Here is a 25,205-nt window from a genome sequence, read left to right on the forward strand (position 1 = left end):
GCTTTGTTTCACAATGGTGATAGGCAGTAGTTTTGTGCAGAGACCTTCTGGACAAACTATATTTTGACAGGAAAAAAATGCTCTGTTCCCCAAAACCAAGAAATTTTATGGATAATTTTCACATTCCTAGATTACTGTCTTAATATCAGCTGATACAGTTTGTGGGTAGCAACTTTTGCATAGGAGGTGAATTACTTCCAGGAGGGGGGTTGCTAAAAACATCCCAAAGCTCCTCAAAAAACTCTTAAACCCATTCAAAAATAGCAATCAGAAGTCACTTCTGATTGCAATTTTTGACCCAAAACGTGGTGGAGTGGCTTACTGTAAGTGGGCAGGCGTCAAAATTTTTCCCCAATGTAATTGCCCACCCATGTTCTATGCCTTTCATTGCTGCATAATGAGCAGAAAAATCAGGAGCGCACAGTTTTGGCTGGTTTGAGGATGCAGTTAGAGGGAAAGCCTTATTAGTTTGTTGAACATGCAAACTCCCTTTCCAGAAACCCATGCATCCTCTGCAATGGAATGAGAGTACAAGTACACACTGAACTGATTTGCATACCTGGGCAAATGCGGAATAGTCTTAGAATGTAGATTTTCAAAAAAAATTGTGCATAATGCCACAATGAACACAAATTTTGGAGGGCGGGGCAGACAGTCGGAGATACAGCTCTTCCGTCCTCATGTAATCTTCAACCAGATCCCATCTTGTGGAGTATCCATCTGGTCCTAAATATATCTTGTGCATTAGCTTTTTTAGAGAACTGCAGTAGTTGGTGTGCAGCAATTACATCATCACCATTTGCCAGAACCCACAAGCCAAGACCTGGCTGCAATACTCACACCTCTCCCCATATTTCATAGGTTTGTTTGTTTATTTATTTATTTCAAGGATTTATATCCTGCCTTTCTCCCACAATGGGATTCCATAAAATAAATAAACCCTGTTTACTCAAAGGTAAATCCCACTATGTGAACAAGGGGTGCTAATGACATGGGCCTGCCACATGTCATTGGACTACAGTTCCTAGCTAACAATAGCTAATGGTGAGGCATACTGGGAATTTCAGTTCAACATCTGCAGTGGCACAATTCCCACCACTGATGTCAGAGATGAGGACTGCCTCTTAAATAAATCTCACAATGAACACAATTGGACTTCCAAGGACACATGTATTGGCTCCAAACAGATGCACACATTCTCTTGCACATCCAGAATCCAGACTGCTTCCCTTCTCCCTGGATCTGACAATAACATCCACACACCTTATGCTTGCTTGGGCACTTAAAGGATGCCAAGAATGTGTGGTGTTTTATTTTATTAATTTTTTTACTGAGGATGATTTTTTTTTTGTTCTTGCAGGAAAGAACAAATAATTTAGTCCACTTTCTCCATACTGTGCAGTTTCCAAAGACTATTCACAATTTAGGACTTATCGTGCAAAAAAAAAGGGGGGGCATATCCATGAAAAATAGCATGTTGTGTGCAGGAATGTTGTTTTCTTCAGTGGAAGCTTGCTTCCTGATAAGGAATATTCTCGTGAAGAACAAAAAGTATTTTTCTGCACAAAAAGCTGCATGAGCTATTCAGATACAATAATCTTGATTTGCAAAGATTCTTTACATACAGGTTTCTCCTTGTTGGCATTTTCCAATGCTCAGGAAATTTTTCATTTGTTGTTCGAATATTTGGAAATATTGTTTCCATCCCTGATTTTGAGAAAGAGAGACAGAGAGAGAAAGTGGGGAGAGACAAGTGACAAATCTTTGTGGCAATGTGATGCTGGTATCTCCTTTAATAACCTGGAAAGCAGTCTCAAACAAGAATGTATTTTCTAAAGTAAACAGAGAACCCTGCAAAAAAGAGAGAGGTAAATGCCTTTCGGTGGAAATATACATATACCAAAATAGTAGAAAGAGGAAGAAAGAGGTATTTGCCTTTTTCCCTGTTCATTGCAGTGAATAATGAGTTGATTGGCTGGAGAGAGAGTTCCTGGGCAGCTGAGCTATATATGCTATGGACATAGCATAGAGGCTGGATGGATCCATATCTGGAACGATCTCCCTCTAATTTTCTACCTCAGTGACAATCCGGCACAGTGCCATCAATCACAGTCAGAGGGGGCTCTGAAGGCCACCTTCTTCCCTTCTCATTCTCCCCTATGAGCTGTGAACTTTAGAAAATCAGTGCCTTGTAAAATGATCAACGTCTTTACTCTTGTGGTTACCATGTCTCATCTAATGCTAGTCAAACAACCCCTGTTTTTCCCTACTTGCACTCTTCTTCCCTCTGTGTGTGTGATGGCATAAAGCTGAAGGTTAAACTGGCTTCGATTCTGGGTCTAGTTACCATCCAGTAAACTGCTTGGAGATTGCACCTCCGTTCTCCAAGGACAACTACACCTGCACTAATGGGAATATGAACCTGGTCTCAGCCACTCACCTGTGAATAAACATGAAGAGGACAATTACACCTGTTATTACTCATGAGAGGATCAAAAGCTAGTTAGTTATTCCTTCTCAAGCAGAAGCATAGCTGGGAGATGTTATGATGACATAAGGAGATGAGAAATGCTTGTCATGTTAATTTCATAAAATTATTTTGTTGATTAATCTTTACATCACTAAAACTAAAGACATCATATAAAATTCCTAAAATTACCCAAGTCTCCCTTATCTGGAATTCTAAAATCCAAAATACTCCAAAAACCAAAATGTTTCCATGGGTGGCTGAAATAGTGACAGCATTGTTTTCTTATGGTTAACGTACATAAGCTTTGTTTCAAGCACAAAAATATTTAAAATATAAAATTACCTCCAAGCTATTGTGTATATGAAACATAAATGAGCTATTGTGTATATAAAACATAAAGGTACCATCACTACAATCCACATATATGCAAAAACAGATACAAAAAAACAACAACCCAAAATCCAAAACACTTCTGGTCTAAGCATTTTGGATTAGGGAGACATAGCCTGTAATGTGCAGCAGTTATTGTTACTCAAAAGTAACATCATTTCTGTTTAGTAAACCCATTAAAATTTCCAGCAACCATTTTAGAATTTTTAAAGAATGATTTTCTTTGGAATGTAGAATTCTTCAAGAATTCCAAAACAATGTTTGGAAATTTTAAACAATTGGTTGCAGCTAATGAAATTTTAACAAGTTGTTTAAAAAAACCTGGCATGACATATCAATAAGATCTTATCCTAGGATAAAGTTGGGGCACATAACATACATAAATAAGTAGTTTTACTGTTCAAAGGGCATTTTCAGTCTCACGGCCCACCAGTCCTAACTCCTGACTTCTGACCTAACTATGCAGTTTCTAAAGTTAATTCCAGCATGATTTGACTCATAAACAATTTGACCAACTTGCATTCCTTCAGTTCATTTCATTAGCATCTTCAATTCAATTTCTTCCTGCCTCTGTGTTACTAGTGCATAAATGTGCATTGTTCAAACACTATAAGCATGTTCTCACTGTGATTGTGCAATATCTTTGTAGCAAGATTCTTTGTTGTTGTTGTTGTTGTTGTTGTTAAGGTTTACTGATCTATACATTTAAACTGGATCCACAGTCCTGCCTAACATTTTCAATCTTTTTTTCACTTGGGATGGATATGTTGCTGAATATCATCTGGAGGAAGTGGAGTTCTTCAACCGTTTCATGTACTGGAGGGAAAAGGAAGATGAGAAAAGAAAGAAAATTATAAGAAAGTTTCTTGCTTTGAGAAATGGTAGTTCAAGAAACCGTAGCCCTTTCCACTATACTGTATTGTTTACTGGCTGTAGCTTCCATGACAACACCTTACAATAGTCTAATAATTTGCTGTGACCAAATCTACCTTTCTTTGGAAATGGACAGAGCTGGCACACCAGCCAGAGCTGAGCAACAGTCTCATAGCCTTTCAGGAGCAATGTTGAAGCACTCCCAAGCTGTGGGACTTCAGAGGGAATACAATCCCATGGGTTATCAATTCAATTCTAAGCTGGCTTTCCTATGGTCAGACAGAATCTCTGTCTTGGCTGCAACAAACATCAGTTTATTAACCCACAGCAAAACCTTCTCTGCATCTTGATTGAACTGTAGCCAGACAATGACAGCCTCCTTCGTATTAGTGATGTAGAAAAGCTAGAACTGGATATCATCAGCACAGTACTAAGACACAATCCTAGTATATCAGATTACCCCCCCCCCCCGCTGTGTTATGTAGGTTTTAAAAAATGTAGGGGGCAATAATGATACTTGCAAAACTATAAATTGATGACCATGGTCCAAAACATACTGCAGAAATAATCCAGTTTGAGACTGCTTTAACAACCCTGGCTCAGTGCTAAGGAATCCTGGGAACTGTAGTTTATTGTGGCACCAGAGCTCTCTGAGAGAGAAGGCTAAATGTCTCAGAAAACTTCAGTTCCAAGACTTCCCTGGCATTGAGCCAGGGCAGTTAAAACAGTCTCAAACTGGATTATTTCTGCAGTGTGGACCCATGAGACTAAGCATCAGTTCCCTGGTGCCACCATCTGGAAACTTTCAGGCAAATAGGACTGAAGCCACCATCAAACAATATCCCCAAGACACTAATCCTCTTTTGCATTAGCCTCCCAGCCTGAGGCCTGCCATCAGCACAGAACAATATACATGCAAATCACTCCTGTATTCCTAGGCTCACACAGTATATATACAGTCCGTCCTCGCCTTACGCGGGGGGTCCGTTCCGGATCCCTCCGCGTAAGGCGAATTCCGCCTATGCTCGAGCCCCATTGGAAACAATGGGGCTCGTGCGTGGCGGCGCGGTGGCGCAGGCGCGCGCAGGGCGCAACAGGCACGCACACCCATTCAGTTGAATGGGACGCGCCGCCCCTTCCGTCCCTTCCGCCCCGCGGCTTGAGCGCGTACGCTCAAGTCTGCGTATGTCAAGACAGCGTATGGCGAGGTTCCACTGTATATACACCCACTTTTTTCAGGCAAGCATTCTCTGAAGATGCCAGCCACAGATGCTGGCGAAACATCAGTAAGAAAATCTTCTAGAACATGGCCATATAGCCCAAAAAACCCACAAAAAACTATGGTGGACCAAGTTAACACATCATTCTTCATTCAATCAAATTTCAATTTTAAAAAAAAAACCCAAGCCAACTTTTTTTATCCAGGATCTAATCCTGAATCAAATCAGTCTTCCCAGTCATTGACTTTACGTTAAAAAAAATGCATTTTGACTCAATGAGAGGGTACTAAAACAGCCAAGAATTTGTTGGTTGGATGGTGAACCAAGAGGAAGAACTGCCACAAGATATATCTGTCAGAACTGTGGAACTCTGAAGATGAATCAAATCAAATAACTTTATTGAATACATAAGTATAGAAGTTTCCAAGTCAGTGTTTAAGCTGAAACTGACCATTCCCCGCCCTAATACAATATACAAACCCCAAAAGCTAAAAATCCCTCCCTCTAAATTGGCACACAAAACTACATTCCCACAGTTAGCTCCAATGAATACATATCCCTCCACCTGCCCCCTTTTTGCCATTCCAAAAGCACTACCAGGTTAGACACATAAAGGCTACAAAATGAAATCACTCCCATGCATTCCAAATGGCATAGGCAGAAGCGAACCAGACACTCAAGGCCAGGGGAAGGCTATCAGGCCTGTGTGACGCTCTGCTCATACAAAGAAATGCCATACTATCCCACCACATATATCCATAACCCAGAACACACATGCCATCCTGGGAGAACCCATCTTAATTTCTGACAGTACCTTCCTTTTCCTCCACTGGCTTGTTTTACCTCTATCACTATACCTCCCCTCCACCATTACAACTGAATAGGAACACCTTTCCTCCCTCTCATCCAAGATGTTAATGGAGGGTAGGGCAAGAGGTCCCTAGTCTGATTTTGTGGGGGAATATATGTTTAGTTCATACTCATGGGCAACATGGTCAAGTAGGAATGAAAGCATTGCTCCCCTAATTTCCCTATATGAAATTTCTCTTTAGTCCCAAAATGTCTAGTGTTGTAGAGAGTGAGCCACTGAAAATGGTTCACACTCAGAATCTTCTATTTATTATGCTCACATTCTTTTGATAATTTTATTCATTCATTTCATTTATATCTTTCCCCATGCCTTCCTCCCAGGAAGGGATCCAAGGCATCTTACAAAATGTTAATGTAAAAATTTAGCTTTAGAAACCACTAGTTTTGCCTGCCTTTTTTCTTTGGATGCCCAAGCTGTGTTTCTAAATAACATATCCAGGGGTAACTGTGTTGGCTATATAGCCAAGTATAGTAACATCCCAAATCCATAAAGTAATGATACCTTTATGGGGCCAAACAAAGTGCAAAATATACATGTTACAAGCTTTTGAAGCGCCACTGGTTTCTTCATCAGGCAAAGGGGTTAAAAATCATACAGGAGAAAGAAAAAAAATGATGTTAGTCCTAGGCCTTTTGCATTTTATCAAGATGTTGTTGATATTGTTCTGGGTTAAGATGGTATGGAGGGATAGCCATGCAGGCAGCCCACTCCTCCTTCTGGCCATGTGGGTACTGAGAGACAAAGCATCTTAAAGCCCAGGAAATAAAATTTAAATTCAGTTAGCAACATTAAAAGATACTTTCATTGAGATCCAGGTTGTGAGACTACAACAGTGATGGCGAACCTATGGCACGCGTGCCAGAGGTGGCACTCAGAGCCCTCTCTGTGGGCACATGTGCCATCGCACCAGCACAGAGTTTGCCAGAGTTTGTTACTAGAAAGCCAGAGGGACATGGCACTTCGCAGTAAATAAGTGGGTTTTGGGTTGCAGTTTGGGCACTCGGCCTCTAAAAGGTTCACCATCACTGGACTACAAGCTGCTTTGTTAGGCAGAAAACACTGAATTTCTCATGAAGTGTCCATGCTTTTGCATCAGGAAAACATTTAGGTGTTGTTAAGGTAAAACATGCAATGCAATCCTATTTTTTTTTTAAAAAATGTTTTACCTTTATGTTCTCTTTATCCATGCTGGTGTCTGTACACCAATTTAGCGTCTATCAAACACCTCTGTGTATTCTTTGCCTAAGAAAACCCTATGAAAGTCATGGAGTTGCCATAAGTCAAGAGGCAACTTGAAGGCGCGCGCACACATATACACTGACACCCCTTCAACTTTTCTCAAGTAATTACCATTTCCCTCTTCATTGCTTCCATCTCATCTAGCCCTGTTAAACTCGGCCAAGATTGCCTTTCCATGATCCATGAGACATAATACTGTATAATATAATCATGCCATTCTTTTTATGCAGCTTAAAGTATCTCTGCAAGTACCCCATGAATTATATCTCATTACCAGGAGTACACTGACCATGAATGTAAACACACCAGCTATTATATGCTCAGCAATAAGCAAAAGAGAGAGAGAGAGACTTATGTGGATGGAAATTCACTATCTGTCTTAATTTACCCTATGAGAATTATTTGCCATTTCAACAGACACAGTAGCAAACAAAAACTTCAGTTTAAGGAAGAAGTACAAAGAATTTGCTCCAGTATGAAATGTGAGCTGAAAGCTTAACTAATCTAAATCAGTTCAAGCAGATATTGGATTCTGTCAGTTTGAATCAACAGTCTGTATAATGGGAATAATTTCATTAATATTAATACAGGTAGGGGGGAATTTTCTTAATGGCTTAAGGTACAAGTTTGAATTTGGGTATTCTTTCAGACCATTTTTGTAAAAAAAAAAAAAAAGCATTTTGAAGCTTTAAAGTGTTTTTATTGATTGTGCATTGCCTCAGGGGTCCTGGCGGGTTGAGAGAGGCAATAAATACATGCCTTGAATAAAATATAAAATCACTAATATCCAAAAAAGACTGAGTTTGGAAGTTATGAGTTACAATTACGTTCACAGTTGCCTTGATTCTCAGTTTAAGGGGGAGGCAGGATATAAATAAAAGTAATAATAAGTAGTAATAATGCAGTTTACCAGTAGCAATTTTGCGGGGATACCAAGGGGATCTTGAACTGCTTTTAGGAGTGCTTTAGTTTGCATCTCTGCATAGCAAGGGGTTGGAATAGATGGTCCTTGTGATCCCTTCCAACTGTAGGATTCTGTCATTCTATGATTTTAATAAGTCACATTTCAAAAGCAACACAACGAATAGGAGCAACATAACTGGCCTTTTAGTGTAGAAAATTACAGTTTTAGTTACTTGGTTCAGTTACTTTTAACGGGCATTTTTAGAGGTACTTTGAGTGGATTTTAATGCCTTCAGTTTCTCAATCCTAACATTTTAAAAAATAATCAGTCATTTGACTATCATCAAATACTGTAATAGGTGATCGACTAACACTTTTATTTTTCCAGTTAACATATGTTTCAAAGTCAAATTGCTTTTAATTCCTCAAGACTCCTTTTATCTTCAGAAGAAACAACTGGTGTAAAAATAAATTCTGGGGAAAATTAACCTTTCTTGTTTTTGACTTGTCAGTTGAAATCTTAAATAAACAACATGATGGTTTAGAACTAGATCATTTGATTTTATTATGAATTCTTTCAGATATGGGATAGATTTTAGGGGGTTGGAAATGAATGCTGCAATTTCACAATACACTTTGAGATTCCACTGAACAAACAATAGCTTTCCAAACTCAAATATCACACTAATATTCTTTTAAGCACCAACATTTCCCAGATGGTACACTTGAGTAATATTTTGAGCTTTTCTGTCAAATGAAGATTAGAGATATGTTAGCAATTTGAGAATAATTTGACCTGATTATCAAAATTGGCAGAATTTCAAAGGTATGCAAAATTTAATTTTAGCTGCAGTATCCTTCAATTATGGAGTTCTTACAGTTCAGTATCCTTAGTCTTCTTTAATATTTGTTCTCCTCCATCCTTCTGCTTTGTAGAAATGTTTTTATAGAGGCTGCTGAAGCAGTATTTTTTTATTAGCAGCCTGGGAGTGGAAAGTAATAAAGATTAATTTTTAAAATAATCCCTTGAGTTTCCCCTTAATTTCCTGTAGCAGAGCCTGGGCTCCAATATCTGCAAACCAAGTACAGAGGACTCCCTAGCCTTTTGTTCAAGGAAAAGCTTTCTTCTTTTTGGAATATGATATCACTAGTTAAGAGTCTATTCCACAAGGCATGTGCCGTTCCCGATTAACCAAGATGCTTTTTAAGTATGCAGCCCAAGCTTCAATGGATTCATTGCAGCATTAATGCAAGACTGCAGTATTAAATCGATTATAGCTTGCAGGCTAAGAAGGCACTGGGTGAAAATAAAGCATACACTTCCTCACGTCAACAATCAGACTTTACAAAAGGTACATGAAAAGTCTACTCCATCATCCCAAAGGAGATTTAGAGTGATGTCTGGGTAGTTTTGCATAATGCTGGCATGAGGGGTTGCCAGGTCAACAGAAAACAAGAGCAACCACTTGCTGGCTTCTCGTTCTTCTAATAGCAGTTTGGGTTGCAGGCCTCAGCAGATGAAGCTTTTCCCAGTACATGAAAAAGCATCATCACCCTCTAAGTGTGAACTTCAACCAAAAGGGGAAGAATATGTTTCATGGTCAAATGATTTATTTATTTATTTTGGTATACCCTTGTAAAGTTTCGGCTTCTCTTCAGCTGTAGCCACAATTTGCCTCCTGTCAAATAATGCATAAAGTAGAGCTGGCTCAAGCATAAACCCAACTGATTGACTTCCATAGACAGCAGATGTTGGAGTTTAGTAGTAGCAGCCTCAGCATGATTCCTAATTAGCTTTTCTGTTGTTTTCTTTCTGGTGCGTGTTGCATGTTCATCTGGGCCCTGTTGCCTCCAGGGTAATAGATTCAACAATCAATCCAATCAGCATCTGTATTCAGATTGGAAAAGGGGCTCACCCTCTCCTTTATCCCTAGTTCTTTCCACACTATGAAATATTTTGGTTATCACACTGGCGACAAGTTTGGAAGCAACTTTGGTTATTATACTGGCATCAACTTTTTAAAAAAATCATGTATCGACGATGGCGCAGGAGGACCAAAACTGAGAAGCAAGTGGCTGACCTGCTGAGATCAAATTTGGACAAACTTTGCAGCTCACAGCTCATTTTTTCACCACTTTGCTACTTCAGTTCTCTTGGGATTGGCCTACAAGTCTAAAAGGACGGTTGTTAGACAAAAGCATGACTTTCTGTAGCTGCAGAGATTGCCCTCCTGTTGATGTATTCAGCACAGGTCCAACTGGGGGAACTTGCGTGCTCGCTAGAGTTTTCCAGCCATAAACTAAGCAGCTCTGGCAGAGATTAAATATTACAAGGAGAACATGATCAAAATCTCCAAACCAGCATAAACCAAGGAAGCTTTTATTATTATTATTATTTCAGGCAGGTATTAAAACCAGTTCCTGTGGCCTGAGTGCCTGATGAGGTACTGGGCGGGATAACACCAAAGAACAGAGCGACAGAATGCAGTTATAAAAAGGGGATTGTTAAAATTTACAGCTTCTGCAAGAGTTCAAGACCAGAAAGGGGCCATAAGAAGTAGCGCACACACAGACACACACACAGAGACACAAAAGGCCACTACCAATGCAATATCTGAGGAAAGATGGTATCTGAGAAAATCTTTGGCCACTGCTGGGATGCTCACCTTCCAAAGGTGGACAATATGGGAGAAAAGAGGATTATTATTCTGATACTGACATAATGGAGTCCCTCTGACTATAAAGAAAACAATAGTAACTGGGAGATGGAGAACTCAGAAATGTTACTTTTTGGGACTAGGAGCTGCATTTAAAAAATGCAATGTTGCCAAGCACTCTTGAGAGCTATACCCACTTTTGACTAAGTTGTCAGTAAGTGAAAGTATAATCATAGCTTTCATTGATAGTTCAGATTTGGGAAGCAATATTGATTGACAGTAATGGGGGTGAATCAGTGTATGACTTCCCAAAGGCACCTGAGTGGCCTCAGAAGGAGAAGGGATTCTCGATTAGAATGGACCAAAGCTTTGATTTCATTCAGAGCTCCTTTGTATATGTAATCCTTCTAGATGAAAAAATTATCCAAAAAAAAAAAAAATCCAGTTGTTTGACTACTTTGAAACATTCCATTTTTATTATCCTAGGTTAAAATAATGGAAGGGATTGTTTTATGTGGGGAAATCCTGTTTAGTTTAGAAAGATAGCTTGTTATACAGTTGCACTCCAAGACTTGGAATCCATGGACTTGAAAATCTGTGGAGGGGTGACCGCTGTTAAATTTAATGCATGCATGAGCCCCCATTCAAGCCTCACATTTTTCTTTTTTCAAAGGTCACATCTCCTGCCATTAGAGTTATGAAGGTCTCCTTGAAAAAGTGAAGGCAACACTGTACTTATGATGGAATTTCTCTACCCTACATTGATATCCTTGTAATGTCCATAGTGCTTTGACCATTCTGACCCATACCTCTCCTTTTTCCATCATACTGATGCTTTTCTATCTCAAATAAAAAGAATCACTTTCTAAAAATAATTAAACAAATCACCAAAGATCAGAGTAAACTGAACATGAAGTTTATTAATAAATATTAATAATTTGGAAGAAGAAAATTATTCCTTTAGGGGGATATTTAATGCTGTTACTAGTTCTAGCTGTTTTTTGTTTGTTTGTTTGTTTTTTGCTTTCCCCCCCATCCCTTCTTCACACAGGAAAGGAGAAGAAGGGACAAAGCTGGTCACACTCTCAGTTAGTATTTGCAAGCACTGCCTAAATCCCAACCACAACTGGTGCCTGTAAGTGCTGGCAGAAAACATTTTGCTCCTCCTTCCTTGGATGGCAAAGTGAGCAGAGAACAACTGGGTCCATAGGCATCTGATGACATCAGGTCACATGGCTATACCCAGAACTTGTAATTTTGATACTGTTAAACATTAGAAATTGGGAAAATAATTCATTGCCATCAACACTAATATCTGAAATCAATTAATTTAATTAGCATAAGTTAACTATTCTTGAATTTATTAGGTAGGGCACTCCACGGGATTTGCAGAGAATGGCATGCAGGTTGTCACTGTTCATCTGAGGGCAGATTTTGTTACTGCCTCCTTCAAAAAGTTGTTTTGAGTTGAAAAGCTGTCCCAAAGGATAGAATCTCATCTTACAACCTGTTCACTTAGGTTTGTCATTCAGCTGCTTCCCTCTTCAAATGCTGTATTTGTAAAGCTTATATACATTAATAAGATATAATGTATTTCCGTTAGAGGACACTGACCCACTGTAGGTACAACAAGTAGATAACCACAAGGATCAGTCAGTGAATCAAGGGTGGAGAATTTTCAACCAGAAATTTTCAGAGACCCTCTGAGCCTATGCAGAACATTTTTGTATAGCTGAATCGCTACATACTTTCTGCCTTTTCTTTCTCAAACAGGAAATGTGGTCTGCAAAGATCAGTAGATAACCACATTTCAGCATGGTGTAGTGGTTGAGTGTTGGATTAGGACTCTGGAGATGAGGGTTCAAATCCCTGCTCGGCCATGGAAACCTCATGGGGGTCTTTGTGGGAGTCACATTCTCAGTTTCAGGGGGAGGCAAAAACAAACTCCCTCTGAACAAATCTTGACAAGAAAATTGCATGATTAGTTTGCCTTAAGTCTGAAACAACTTGAAGGCACACAACAACAACAACAGGCGCCAGGGATTCCAAATTCGGTGTAATATTCATGCATCTCACAAACCTACTGTTATCTGCATCTATCTTACCATTAATTATATAATGAGAAGGGGGTGGGTAAGGAGAAGGGAAGGAGGGAAAGGTGAAGGAGTGGTAAAAACAGAATGGGAAAGGGATGATAAATTCAAGAGTGAAAGAAATGGCAGGAATTGAGAGGGAATCAATTATCCAAGTGTGAGGAGGAAATAATTATCCAAGTGTATAGCTCTAAGAGAACAAAATGTTTAAAAGAGTTTTCGTTGCCACTCACTCCAAATAATATTATACACTAATTGGATATTATACAAAACGTACTGTACAATAGAAACCAATCCAGAATATAATCAATGGAGGAGGAGAAGTTAATGAAGACAGTCACACTGTGCACATCTCCTCAATGTTCCAGACACTTTCTTGCCCTCAAGGCCGATGTTATTGGAGGGAGGCGCTTGTCATTCAGGCCTAAAAGGTCTTGCATTCTAGAAGGGCCTTAAGCAGCTTGAGGACCTTGGACTCAGGAAGGTTCTCTTTGGCCTTTTTAGGCTCCCTAGAAAAAAAGAGCCATGTGATACATTTCCTCCAGTCCTAATCCTTCCTGAGGCAGCCGGGCTTACTATTTTAGTGAACCTGACAGAGTGAGATCACACAATACTTTAGATATCAGCCAGGATCCTCCATCAGGAGATTAGCAATGATGACTGAACTCTGCCATCATTGTTACATCTCCCAAAGCGACCCCCTAAAACTCACCCTAGAAGCCAAGCATCTGCACCAATGTGGAGATTTCCAAGGTTCTGCGGAGCAGGGCAGTGAGTGAAGAACCATCCAGCCTTCTCCCAGCAGTGAGGCACTTTGCAATAGGTAGCCAAAGGGACCCTGTCACAGCTGCTTGTTGCAAAATGCTTCTGCCAATAAAGGGCTATATACTTCTGCATAACACTTGATTTCCCAATGCCTCAGAAATCTTTATTCCTCGCTTCCAGGGCGGGTTTTTGAGGACACTCTTGGTCATTGCACTGGTGCAATCATAAAAATAAGTTGCAATATTTAAGATGTCATATGTCTGGCTTATGACATCGTAAATACTGGACAGGATGTCAGCCATCATGTCTATGCTGAATGAAAATTTGGTGACCTCTCTGAGAACAAATAGCATCAAAAGAGAAATTGCAACATGAATGAACAGATAAACAATTTTCGGCAAGGAACCTGTGTCACATATAATTTTTTTAAAGAGTCATTTTTGATAGAGCAGAAAATATACCCAGTGTGTCACCCTGGAAATTAATAATGACTACTGGAAGTATTTTTATGACTGAAGCTTCACTAAATGCTTTAAAATCTGTTCAAAGTGTCATGGAATCACAGAACTATAGAGTTGGAATGGCTCCCAAGGGCCATTTGCTCCAAGCCCTTGCCAGTGCAGAAATCCACTGCTAGAGGCATCTAACTTCTGTTTAAAACCTCCAGTGAAGGAGAGTCCACCACCTTCCAAGGTTGTCTTCGCTAAGATACTTCTTTGTGTCAGGATTTACTCCTTCACTTGCCCATTGTGGAAACAGATATTGCCTCCTAGCTTAAGAAGGGAATACAATCTGCATGTTTTTCTTCCTCTGCTTTATTCTTTCGACCAACTCTGTATAGCTGTGAAATGCAGTGGAGATAAATGACCTCCATTTTATGCCACAATTTTGTTGATGTTGTTTGGGATGACAGAATTGGGAGCATACTTGTCAAATTTGCAGATGACACCAAATTAGGAGGAATAGCTAATACTCCAGAGGACAGGATCAACATTCAAAATGATCTGAAAAGACTAGAAAGCTGGGCCAAAGCTAACAAAATGAAATTCAACACAGAGAAATGTAAGGTACTGCACTTAGGGCAGAAAAATGAAATGCACAGATATAGGATGGGGGACACCTGGCTGAACGAGACTACATGGGAAAGGGATCTGGGAGTCCAAGTAGACCACAAGTTGAACATGAGTCAACAGTGCGATGCGGCAGCTAAAAAGGCCAATGCAATTTTAGGCTGCGTCAATAAAATTATAGTGTCTAGATCAAGAGAAGTAATAGTGCCACTGTATTCTGCTCTGGTCAGGCCCTACCTGGAATATTGTGCCCAGTTCTGGGCACCACAATTCAAAAAAGACATTGAGAAACTGGAGCGTGTCCAGAGGAGGGCGACTAAAATGGTGAAAGGTCTGGAAACCTTGCCCTATGAGGTACAACTCAGGGAGCTGGGGATGTTTAGCCTGGAGAAGAGAAGGTTAAGATATAATAGCCCTGTTTAAGTATTTGGAGGGATGTCATATTGAGGAGGGAGCAAGCTTGTTTTCTGCTGCTCCAGAGCAATGGACACAAGCTCCAGGAAAAGAGATTCCAGCTCAACATTAGGAGGAACTTCCTGACAGTAAGGGCTGTTCGACAGTGGAACACACTCCCTCGCAGTGTAGTGGAGTCTCCTTCTTTGGAGGTCTTTAAGCAGAGGCTAGATGGCCATCTGCTGGGGATGCTTTGATTTGGATTTCCTGCATGGCAGGGGGTTGGACTGGATGGCCCGTGCGGTCTCTTCCAACTCTATGATTCTATGATTGTACAAACTAGAAGCAAATGGGCCAGGTCCATCTCTCTTCTCTCCTTTGCAAACATCATGGACCTTACTGCACAGGGCTCTTGCGACAGGCTGAGAATGGTCCAAAAGGGGCCAGGAAGTTAACGGAATGAGTGGGGGATGCATTTCACTGCACACAAGGAAGTTCCTCACTCATTCCGTTCCCCTCTCTTCCATTCCCATTCTGTTCCAGAGGAGGTGATTTTTGAAAGCTGTTCTGAACAGTTCTCAAAAATTGTGTCCTCTGGAATGGAATGGGAATGGAAGGGAACGGAACGGAACGAGTGAGGGACTTCTGTGTGCAGTAAAATGCGTCCCCCACTCGTTCCCCACTCATTCCTGGCCCCTTCCATTCCATTCTCAGCCCATTCCATGGAGCTCCTGTGCAGTAAGGTCCCATGTCACAACCTGACATTGAATCTATTGTCCAAATACGCATTTAATTATTTCAGCAAAGTACTTCTCTGCTGCTACCACATGACATGGAGGTGACCCTGAGGCGGGATACAGACCGCCGCTTTGCGGCGGTCTCCCGCCGGCGCCATTTGCTCCGCGAGGGAGCCGCAGCAGCCAAACCGCGCGGCTCCCGCGCGGAGCAAAAAAGAAGCTCCATTTCGGAGCTTCTTTTTGCGGCGCCTTTATGATGCCTGGCACGGACTCGCGACATCATCGGCGCCGCGACACGTACGTCTGATACGTAAACATGGCGGCCCCCATGTGGAAGGGGCGCCCCCATGTTGTACGTATTCTATACGTACTAGGGTTAGGGGGGTGCGTCTATTTCAATACAATATAGGCTATTGAAGGTTCTATCGAGCTGGTAAGGTTTCAAACATGCTGAGCAACTGCTGTCTAAATAGATGGACTAAATGTAGAGAGTCTCACCAACAAAAAGCTGGCCACCAGGTGATGAACTGGCCAAAGAAAGTACAAATAGAGCAATTAGGTAGAATAACTGCAATCCACATTAGTGAAGGACCTACCCAGGCCAATTAAGTAATAAGTAATAAGTCTTTCAAGTATTAGGCATTGCATGCAATTGTTAGTTCAAACTAGAATAAACTTATTGAATCAATGGGAACCTGATAAAGCAACACTTATGCATTTTCTGTTAATTGCTCCAGAGAACAGGACCTGAGATAATGGATGCAAGCTGCAGGAAAAGAGATTCCACCTCAACATTAGGAGGAACATCCTGAGAGTAAGCGATGTTCGTCAGTGGAACACACTCCCTTGGAGGATGGTGGAGTCTCCCTCCTTGGAAGTCTTCAATCAGAGGCTGGATGGCCATCTGTCGGGTATTCCTTGCTTGAGAGTTCCTGCATGGCAGGGGGTTGGACTGGATGGCCCTTGCAGTCTCTTCTAATTCTATTATTCTATGATTCTATGATTCTATGAATTCAACAGGTCTACTGTAATTTGAACTAACAATTGGATTTAGTCCTAAAGAAATAAAACCATATAACAAAGTGTGTTACTATACTCTACTCAAAATAACCCCCTTGATATTTTAACTACATTTACAAACATTTGGGCTGTCCATAATTTGCTATGTCTCAAAGGAGCAACCTGAAAAAAGAAGATGCTGGCATTCTGGCAAGCCTGGTCCACACCACATATCTAGAGTGTTGTATCTTGCTGTCATCCTCTGCCAACATCCCTGAAACCTTGTTTTCATTTAAGTGCCCTGACGTGTGCCCACTGAGTGGCAAACTTAATTAATATCCACAGGGATCACATTGAGACCAAGATTCACTTGGAAGGAGACAAGATTGCTAATGAGGAAGTTAGTAATCCATGAAATTTCCACATGTGATGAAAACCAAAGCCCAATTCCTACAGTTATAAAGTTGCTCTTGGTTTCCCTCATCCTGGAAAAATATGGGGGGGGGGGGGGGGTAGAAGAAAACTGTTTGAAAGCTTCAAGCTGTCAGACCCTATCAGTTGCTTTATTGGGAACAGAAGTATACACACACGTTTGTAGCTTGTTGGTAAGAGCACAGCTTTTTTATGATAAATATATTTTTATGGTTCTTTTATGTGATGGGGGGAGAGGACTGCACCAATAAATTATTTACCTAAGTTGTAAAAGTCCAAGGAAATTGCTCTGCTTACATGTTCACAGCATCTAAATCCAGGAGTTTATGGAGGTCTGGGCAGCTCCTGTGTTGCATTGGTCTCTTAAAACTTTGTTTGACTTCTCCTTTCTGCATTCCTTCCTTTGTAAAGGCCACCATGGGCTGCTTTCTTGCCTAGCATTAAGCTATAATAATCCCCTGTGTCCACAGCTAGTTTACACTGTCTGAGTACCTGATCCAGAAACTTAAAGCTGACCTCTGTCTCCCCACATATTTCTTTCACTTTTTGTTCTCTTTCCTTGGACAAATCTTTTCATATCTACCAATAATCTTTTCTCTCCCCTACATTTGCTAAAAGTTTAAATAGAGACATATGTTCCTTTTTGGTGTGAAGCCAACCTGGAAGTGGTAGTAGCTATTCACAAAGGTGGTAGCATTTAAAGCTCAATTATCTGATTGCAATTCCCCATGAATATATCTGGACTGCCAGATAAGCAGCCACCACCAATCATGAATGCAACTGGCTTCACCAAATCAACACTGCTAGGTAAAATATTTTGCACAAACGTATGCAAATGTCTTTCACGTTCCTTGCTATCATTCCTCCTTTGCCCACTGGATAAATGAAATAACTGTGTGATCAGTTCTAGGTCTTAAAGCATTACATATTTATTTAACACCATGAGTTTATGTCTAATGCATCCTATAGATAAGGTTAATGGTGGAGTGGAAGTGTCTTTCTTTCAGTTATTTTCAAAGATGCTACAAGATCCCTTTGCATACTGATTCCCCAGGCTAACATGGCTATGTCCTTAAATTGTGCAATACTGAATGGTAGCCAATGTTCTTAAGCAAAACAGACCCAATTTCCTAACTGCCGTGGCATTATATTTGCTTGTTGCACAGTGTTGTGACAGTTTAGAGTCCAGTATACATGTGGTGGCTCTCACCACTCCAAGGAATCTGTCTACACCATCAGGTTGCACAAACTGAAAAAGTCATATCAACTCTAGCATTCAGAGCTGAATGAATCAGAGCAATTTTATTTACAAAATGCCAACCAAACTCTAAACATCAGGTGGCCTGAGTTCTCTTAGCATTCAGGTTATAAAAGACCCCTAACTGTTGAAAAGAGATATACTGTGTAGCTCTTTCCTGATGCAGTGGCATCAGAAACAACAGATATTCTTGGTTTCACACTGTTACTACACCAGCCTTCAAATACCTCTAACCTACGTTCAGTCAGATTCACTTTGATTTTATTCCCAGTGTTGTAGTTGTCATCTCACTCCTTCCATTGCTGCCATGTCCCCAGAGAACCAAGGGGGTCATATAGCTCCATTGTTTGAGAAAGGGTGGTCAGGAGTGATCATGTCCACTGTCCGGGCCATTAGTGCACCCCTGAGATTAAACAGACATCAAAAGTCTCATCTGCCAAGGATACAGGAAAATCCCAAATGACTTCAGAAGTGTCCTATAGGTGTCTCAAAATCTCAGCAAGTCTTCATCTCACCAGGTGGCGATCTGTCCATGACAAGAGATAGTTGCTCAATTCTCCATTGACCAATTCAGCACAGAAAACAATGCATTGAGTGTACCCAATACCTCGAGTAGAGCCAGATATTACTTGGGACAGCTTCAGGGTCATCATAGTGGATATGAAGTTCCAAGCCTTTTCCAACAGGCAGTCTTGGCATGAACATAGAACTCTCCTAGCACCACAAGCTGTGGTGACTCCACCTCTCCAAACCACTGCTATGAGTTCAAAATGGAGACTATTGAGTAGTAGTATCCTCATCTGTCCCAGCCACCCACTTTCAAATCCTGCAGATCGTGGGGTATGGAACCTGGTCAGGGGGATGGAATCCTGATAAACCACTGCAACTCTGCCTCTCTGCCCTCCAGTTCCTGCCTTCTGCTGCACAGACAATTGCAAAGCTGAAAGAGATTAATACACACCCCCAGCCTCATCCAACCAGTGGCAAAGGCCAAGTCAGCTTGCTCACCTCAGAACAAGTCCTGAATGGAAGTTGTTTTACCATTCACCAACCTGACACTGGCCAGCAGTATTTTCAACTCAAGGGGATTGTCATCACTAGATGATGATGAATGATTTTAAAATATTTATATCCTTCCCTATATCAAAAGATCTCAGAGCAGCTTGCAATAGCATTAAAACAGAGTAAACAGTCTAAAAAAGCAACATGGTTTAACTAAGCTAAAATATATGGCGTTAAACAATATAATGAGTTAAAACAGAATTTTAAAATAACTCCCTTGAACTCACACACCCATGCCTCTGTGAAACGTATCAGGTTGTCCCCTTCATATCTGAATGGGTGATCAATCCATCAAACAACCATATCAGAGCCTTTTTTTTAAAGCAGAGAACCCACAGGTGTGACATTTTCTTCAGCAACTGGTTAAATAAAATGCAAAATCAACTCATTCACATTGCTGCCCTGCCATCATCAGAATTGCAGCTCCTGCAGTGTTTTTGAAACCATTTCTTTTTAAATCTTGTATTTAATCAGTGTTGAGCAAAATCCAGAACAGATGAATGGGCAACAAGTAAAAGAAATCTAGGTCAGACTAATCTTACAGCACATCTGGGTGACCTACAGTCCCATGCGTCTCCCTGAGCAAAGGCATGAAGCCAGAGGAATTTGTATGAATGGGGAGGGTGGCTATGAAAGAACTAGAAAAGATCCTAAAGTGCAAAGATATACAGCTGAGCACAAAAGTTAGAATCATACAAGCCATTGTATTCCCTATTCCTATGTATGGATGTAAGAGTTGGACAGTTAAGAAACAAGATAGGAAGAAAATGAATTCATTTGAGATGTGGTGCTGGAGAAGAGTGTTAAGGATTCTATGGACAACAAAAAGATAAACAAATGGATCCTAGATCAGATCAAGCCAGAAATCTCCCTGGAAGCCAAGATAACAAAACTGAGGCTGTCATACTTTGAACACATCATGAGAAGGCATTACTTATTGGAAGAAACAATAATTCTAGAAAAGGTGAAGGAAAGTAGAAAGAGAGGAAGGCTGCATATTAGATGGATGGACTCTATTAAGGAGATCACAGGTATGAATTTACAGAAACTAAGCAGAACAGTGGAGGACAAGGAGTCTTGGAGGTGTCTCATCCACAGGGTCACTATACGTTGAGATCGACTTGACAACAAAAACAAAAGGCACTTGCATAAAAGCTCATGCTCTGCTTATATGACACTAACATGAGTTAGGGATGAAACAGATTGGTATAACACGCCCGCTTGGGGGCAGTGTGGAGGCATGGCGTTTAGATGATGCGTGCCATGACACTGCCCCAAATTGTCTTTGATGCATAGCATCACACTGCCCTCCTGACAAGATGGCAGGCAGCATTGCAGTGCTCCGGTGACACAGTGTTTATACGCCACATGCCACAAAAGCACCGAAAAGTCACCGCCATGGCAGAAAAGCTGCGGCCCTGATCCCTTGCTCAAAGGGGCGGGGTCAAGCCATCCCTATATGGCCATCTATTGTGTGTTCCTCTCAATGGGTTCTCAACCCAACCTCTTGTAATAATCTGTAAGAGAGAAGCAACAGGAGCAAGGCAAAAGATATGGTAAACTTTTCAGACAAGGCTGAGTGAAAAGGACTCCCTTCCTCCAGAATTGGATCCAATTTGGAGGTAGTGAATGAGGCGTTGGCAGGAGGTGCAGTAATCCCCCCAGTAGTATATAGGGGTAGCTCCTGTCAAAAAATGATTGATGACCCTTAAGCCCCGCCCCCCTTGAATGATTTATGACCCTTTGGCCCCGCCCCTGACCACACCCCCAAGAATGATTGATGACCCTTAAGCCCCGCCCCTGACCACACCCCTTGAATGATTGATGACCCTTTAGCCCCCGCCCCTGACCACGCCCCCCTTGAATGATTGATGATCATTTGGCCCCGCCCATGAATACTCCCGCCAAAAATGATTTATGACCCTTTAGCCCCCGCCCCTGACCATGCCCCAAGAATGATTTATGACCCTTTGGCCCCGCCCTTGATCCCTCCCCTGACCCAGGGGTTCCCATTCACCCCCGCCCTTGAGATCACGTGACCCCCTGACCAATGGTTTGATCTCAGGAGAGCCACGTGGGCCGCGCTAGCCAACCAGTAGGCTGGCTGAAGAGAGCTCTAGCCTGTATTGAGAAGCGGCCATTCTATGCATGCCCAGACACGTTCTGCGCCGGCAACATGGAGACGCCGAGCACCCCACAGCGTTTGGCTAGACCTTCTACAAGCCGGAGAATCAAACCCACCAGAATACCATCCTGGCCAAACTACCACGGGCCTGTGGGCTTTAGTGACCCTCCCGTACCGTTGAACATTTGGCCTAGAAAGGAATCCAAAGAGCCTGAAAAGACACCCAACATTATGGATTTCATTGACGATTCCTCAGAACTCGAGTGTGATTGCGGTTGCAATTTAAAATCCATTCTCCAGAAGAAGGAGAAGAAGGACGTACCCGACACTCCACAGAGCCCTGATGAACCGGATGGCGCAGGACCTTCGAAACCCGCCGCTCAGATGGAAGAGGCCATGGAAGAGGGAGATCGTGACCCACCCGTACCCTTGAGTATGGCTGACAAAGAGAATTGTGCACCAGAAGATTCTAAGGGGCTTCATGCTGTTTTGGACTCAGAGAAAGCTACCAGGCAGGTAAAAACCCAAACCTTTTTTTAAATTGGGGCTTCATGGATGGAGATCAAAATCAATAATGATTGTTTTTAAATTACAGAGGCCTGGAAGACACAGCTGTCAAGATGTTGCAAAATACATCGAAGGTCCTTGTAATATAAGTTTGCAGCCTACTACTGAATCTGCAGACCTCAGAATGCAAAGCCTGGAACCTGCAACAATACCGCCCAGCAAAAGATGGTGGACTATGAAAACTATCTCTAGAAGCGTCATTTTTGTGGTTATAAGAAAATTTGTCATGGAAGAGGGAGATCGTGACCCACCACAGCCTTTCCATGTGGAAGAAACTATGGATGAAAGCATAGATACCGATTCCGGCTACTACAGTTTAATGGTAAGTTAATAAAATCTAAAAAAAAAAAATGTTAGTGGGCTGGTTATCATTTGGGAGACAAGTGTGTTGTTTGCTAAAAGAATAAAATGTTTCTTATTTCTCTTTATTGGCTTAGGATGAAGACCTACAAGCAGACGGTGCTGAGAACCAGGCTGGAAAGAGTCTACAGCCCCTAAATCTTTCCCCCATCCCTAAGGTGTAGATATGTTTCTAATCTTTCCACCAATAAAATGTTGTTTGTATTACATGAGTGTGTTCATACTTACCTTAGAGTTGAAAATGGGAGGGCATGAAAAAATTCTGGGTGATATATATTATTCTCCAGGGAGAACTGGGAGCTTTGGGGGTGTGAATGCCCTACTTCATGAAGCCAAAATACAGAACAAAATCTTAAAAGAGAGAAGGTGTCCCAATGGCTTTCTGGCCAAGATGCCTATACGCTACACAGACCTGCCAAAATGCATTTTAAAAGAAACAAGATGGTTGTATCTAATGTGGATTCTCAATGGCAGGCTGATCTGGTTGATATGCAACAGTTTTCTAAGTATAACAGAGGTTACAAGTACATTTTAACAGTAATAGATATCCTGTCTAAATTTGCCTGGACTTTAGCTTTAAAGGACAAAACCGGTAAAGAAGTGGCCGCTGCTTTTAATGCTATTTTTAGCCAAGGCGGCAGAAAGCCTGTCAAATTACAAATGGATCGTGGCCGTGAATTTCTAAACAAATCTGTGAACAGCCTATTAAAACATCATGGAATTCATCATTTTGTCACCAATAATGAAGTCAAAGCAGGGGTTGTGGAACAATTTAATAGAACATTAAAAACAAAAATGTGGAGATATTTCACAGCTAAAAATACCTTTACCTATATTGACATGCTTCCCCTGTTTCTAAAAAGTTATAACCAGTTTTCATCGAACAATCAAAGCAAGGCCTGCAGACGTCAATGATTCTAATGCTCTAGCCATGTGGAAAACAGTATATGGGGCCCTTATCAAAACAGAAAAGGAGCATCCGCTCCTTAGAAAAGGAGACCATGTGAGGGTTTCTAAAAGCAAGGGCATATTTGCCAAAGGATATGAACAGAATTTCACCACAGAAGTATTTATTATTGACCAGGTCATCCTAACTGCAAAGAGACCTGTGTACCTGCTGAAAGATTATCTTGAGGAGCCTGTTGTTGGAAGGTTTTACCCTGAAGAGTTACAAAAGGTGAATGTAACAAGTGTCTTTCTTGCCCTGTTTAATATTTTAATAGCTCTTTTTCTCCAATACATCATTTCTTTGATAGACTTTTTTCTTTTTCTGCCCTTTTGACAATTAGAACTTCCCCCACCTACTTGAACATTTTCAAAGGGTGTGTCGCCACAGACCACATAGTTACAGTATTTTTTAATGGCCTTCACAATAGCCTCCAGATCTGCACGTGTACACCGTGAATTAGCTGCAAGCCTATTCAACGTGTCACGATGTATCCGCATTTGCTGTGTGGCTCTTTGTAAATTAATAAAACAGTCAGATATTGTCTTGTACTTGAAAGCAAATTCTTCAAGAAGATCCTCATCATGTTTTTGTCTCTTGGGAGGTCTGCTCTCAGGGTCTTCTCCCTTTTGAACTTTATTGTCTAAAGAAGAAGAAGAAAGGTATCAGTAAATAGGGTCCCTACTCCATTTGTAGCACACACTGTATTCAAACATGGAAAGAGCAACCATTTAAATGGTGTTTTTCCCTCATTATATCTTTTCCTGTAAAAGTAATATTGGGCATTTCAAGTACAGTAATAATGATTTTAAATGCACATACTCACCAAAAATCTTTCTTTTCTTTCCACTTGGTGTCAGAGTTTCAATGGGGTTCTTGTCCAGAATCTTTGAGCTGCCTGCTGAAAGAGCAAGGGAAATAAATAAATAATGCAATGAACTAGACATTATAAGCACTATACATATCATATTCTTAAACACACACACACCTGCGTTCTTCAGATCTCTCTGTTCACTTGTCCTAATGGTGTCCTTAAGTTTAGAGCTGCCTGCTGAAAAAGAATGGAAAATAAATAATAATAATAATAATAATGCAATGAACCAGACCTTTCAGACACTATACATATCATATTCTTAAATGCACACCCACCTGCATTCTTCAAATCTCCCTGTTCACTTGCCGTCAAGAACTTGGGCTTAGAGCTGCCTGCTGAAAAAGAATGGAAAATAAATAATAATAATAATAATAATAATAATAATAATGCAATTACATAGACCTTTCAGAGACTATACATATCATATTCTTAAACGCCCATACTCACAAAAAACCTTTCTTTGATTTTTAGCCCTCAAGGTCTTGTCCATAACTTCTGAAAGAACTAGGAAAATAATAATAATAATAATAATAATAATAATAATAATAATAATGTTAACGAAACCTTTAAATGAAATATATGAAAGTCTTCAAAAACACGCACCAGAATCATTTAATTTACTTTTCACTTGGTTTCATGGTGTACTTAAGTTTAGAGGTGCCTGCTGCAAGAACTGGTGCACATTAGTAACTTCTTTATAATACACCTTAACCCTCCACCTATAAAATATATAAATATAACTTAGCAAAATCAGAATCATCACTGTCCACATATTGAGCAACCATTCCTAATAGGAAAGGAGGGATGCAGTTTAGCATCAGGCACATCTTGGAACCTCTGTAATTTTCCAAGGTTAACCCTAAAAGAAAACCTATTTACCTGTTTGTTTAGATGATGCCAT

The 25,205-nt window shown here is 40.8% G+C and overlaps 2 protein-coding genes across 2 annotated transcripts; one reads left to right on the plus strand and one right to left on the minus strand.

Annotated features, from left to right (window-relative positions):
- Positions 1-21,608: 21,608 nt before the first annotated feature.
- On the plus strand, positions 21,609-22,648 carry LOC149316630 (uncharacterized). The gene is made up of 3 exons (XM_089518323.1): positions 21,609-22,073; positions 22,153-22,446; positions 22,562-22,648. Exons 1-3 carry the CDS (start codon positions 21,609-21,611, stop codon positions 22,646-22,648), a joined length of 846 nt encoding a protein of 281 aa, XP_089374449.1.
- A 738-nt stretch (positions 22,649-23,386) lies between these two features.
- Positions 23,387-25,205, minus strand: LOC149316631 (uncharacterized). The gene is made up of 5 exons (XM_089518324.1): positions 25,184-25,205; positions 24,580-24,636; positions 24,419-24,481; positions 24,257-24,331; positions 23,387-24,073 (listed from the first exon to the last, which is right to left on the minus strand). Exons 1-5 carry the CDS (start codon positions 25,203-25,205, stop codon positions 23,640-23,642), a joined length of 651 nt encoding a protein of 216 aa, XP_089374450.1. The 3' UTR covers positions 23,387-23,639.

This window comes from Sceloporus occidentalis, unplaced genomic scaffold (assembly GCF_023333645.1).
Source record: "Sceloporus occidentalis isolate IW3139 unplaced genomic scaffold, rSceOcc1.0.p SCAF_3, whole genome shotgun sequence".
Taxonomy (NCBI): Eukaryota; Metazoa; Chordata; class Lepidosauria; order Squamata; family Phrynosomatidae; genus Sceloporus; species Sceloporus occidentalis.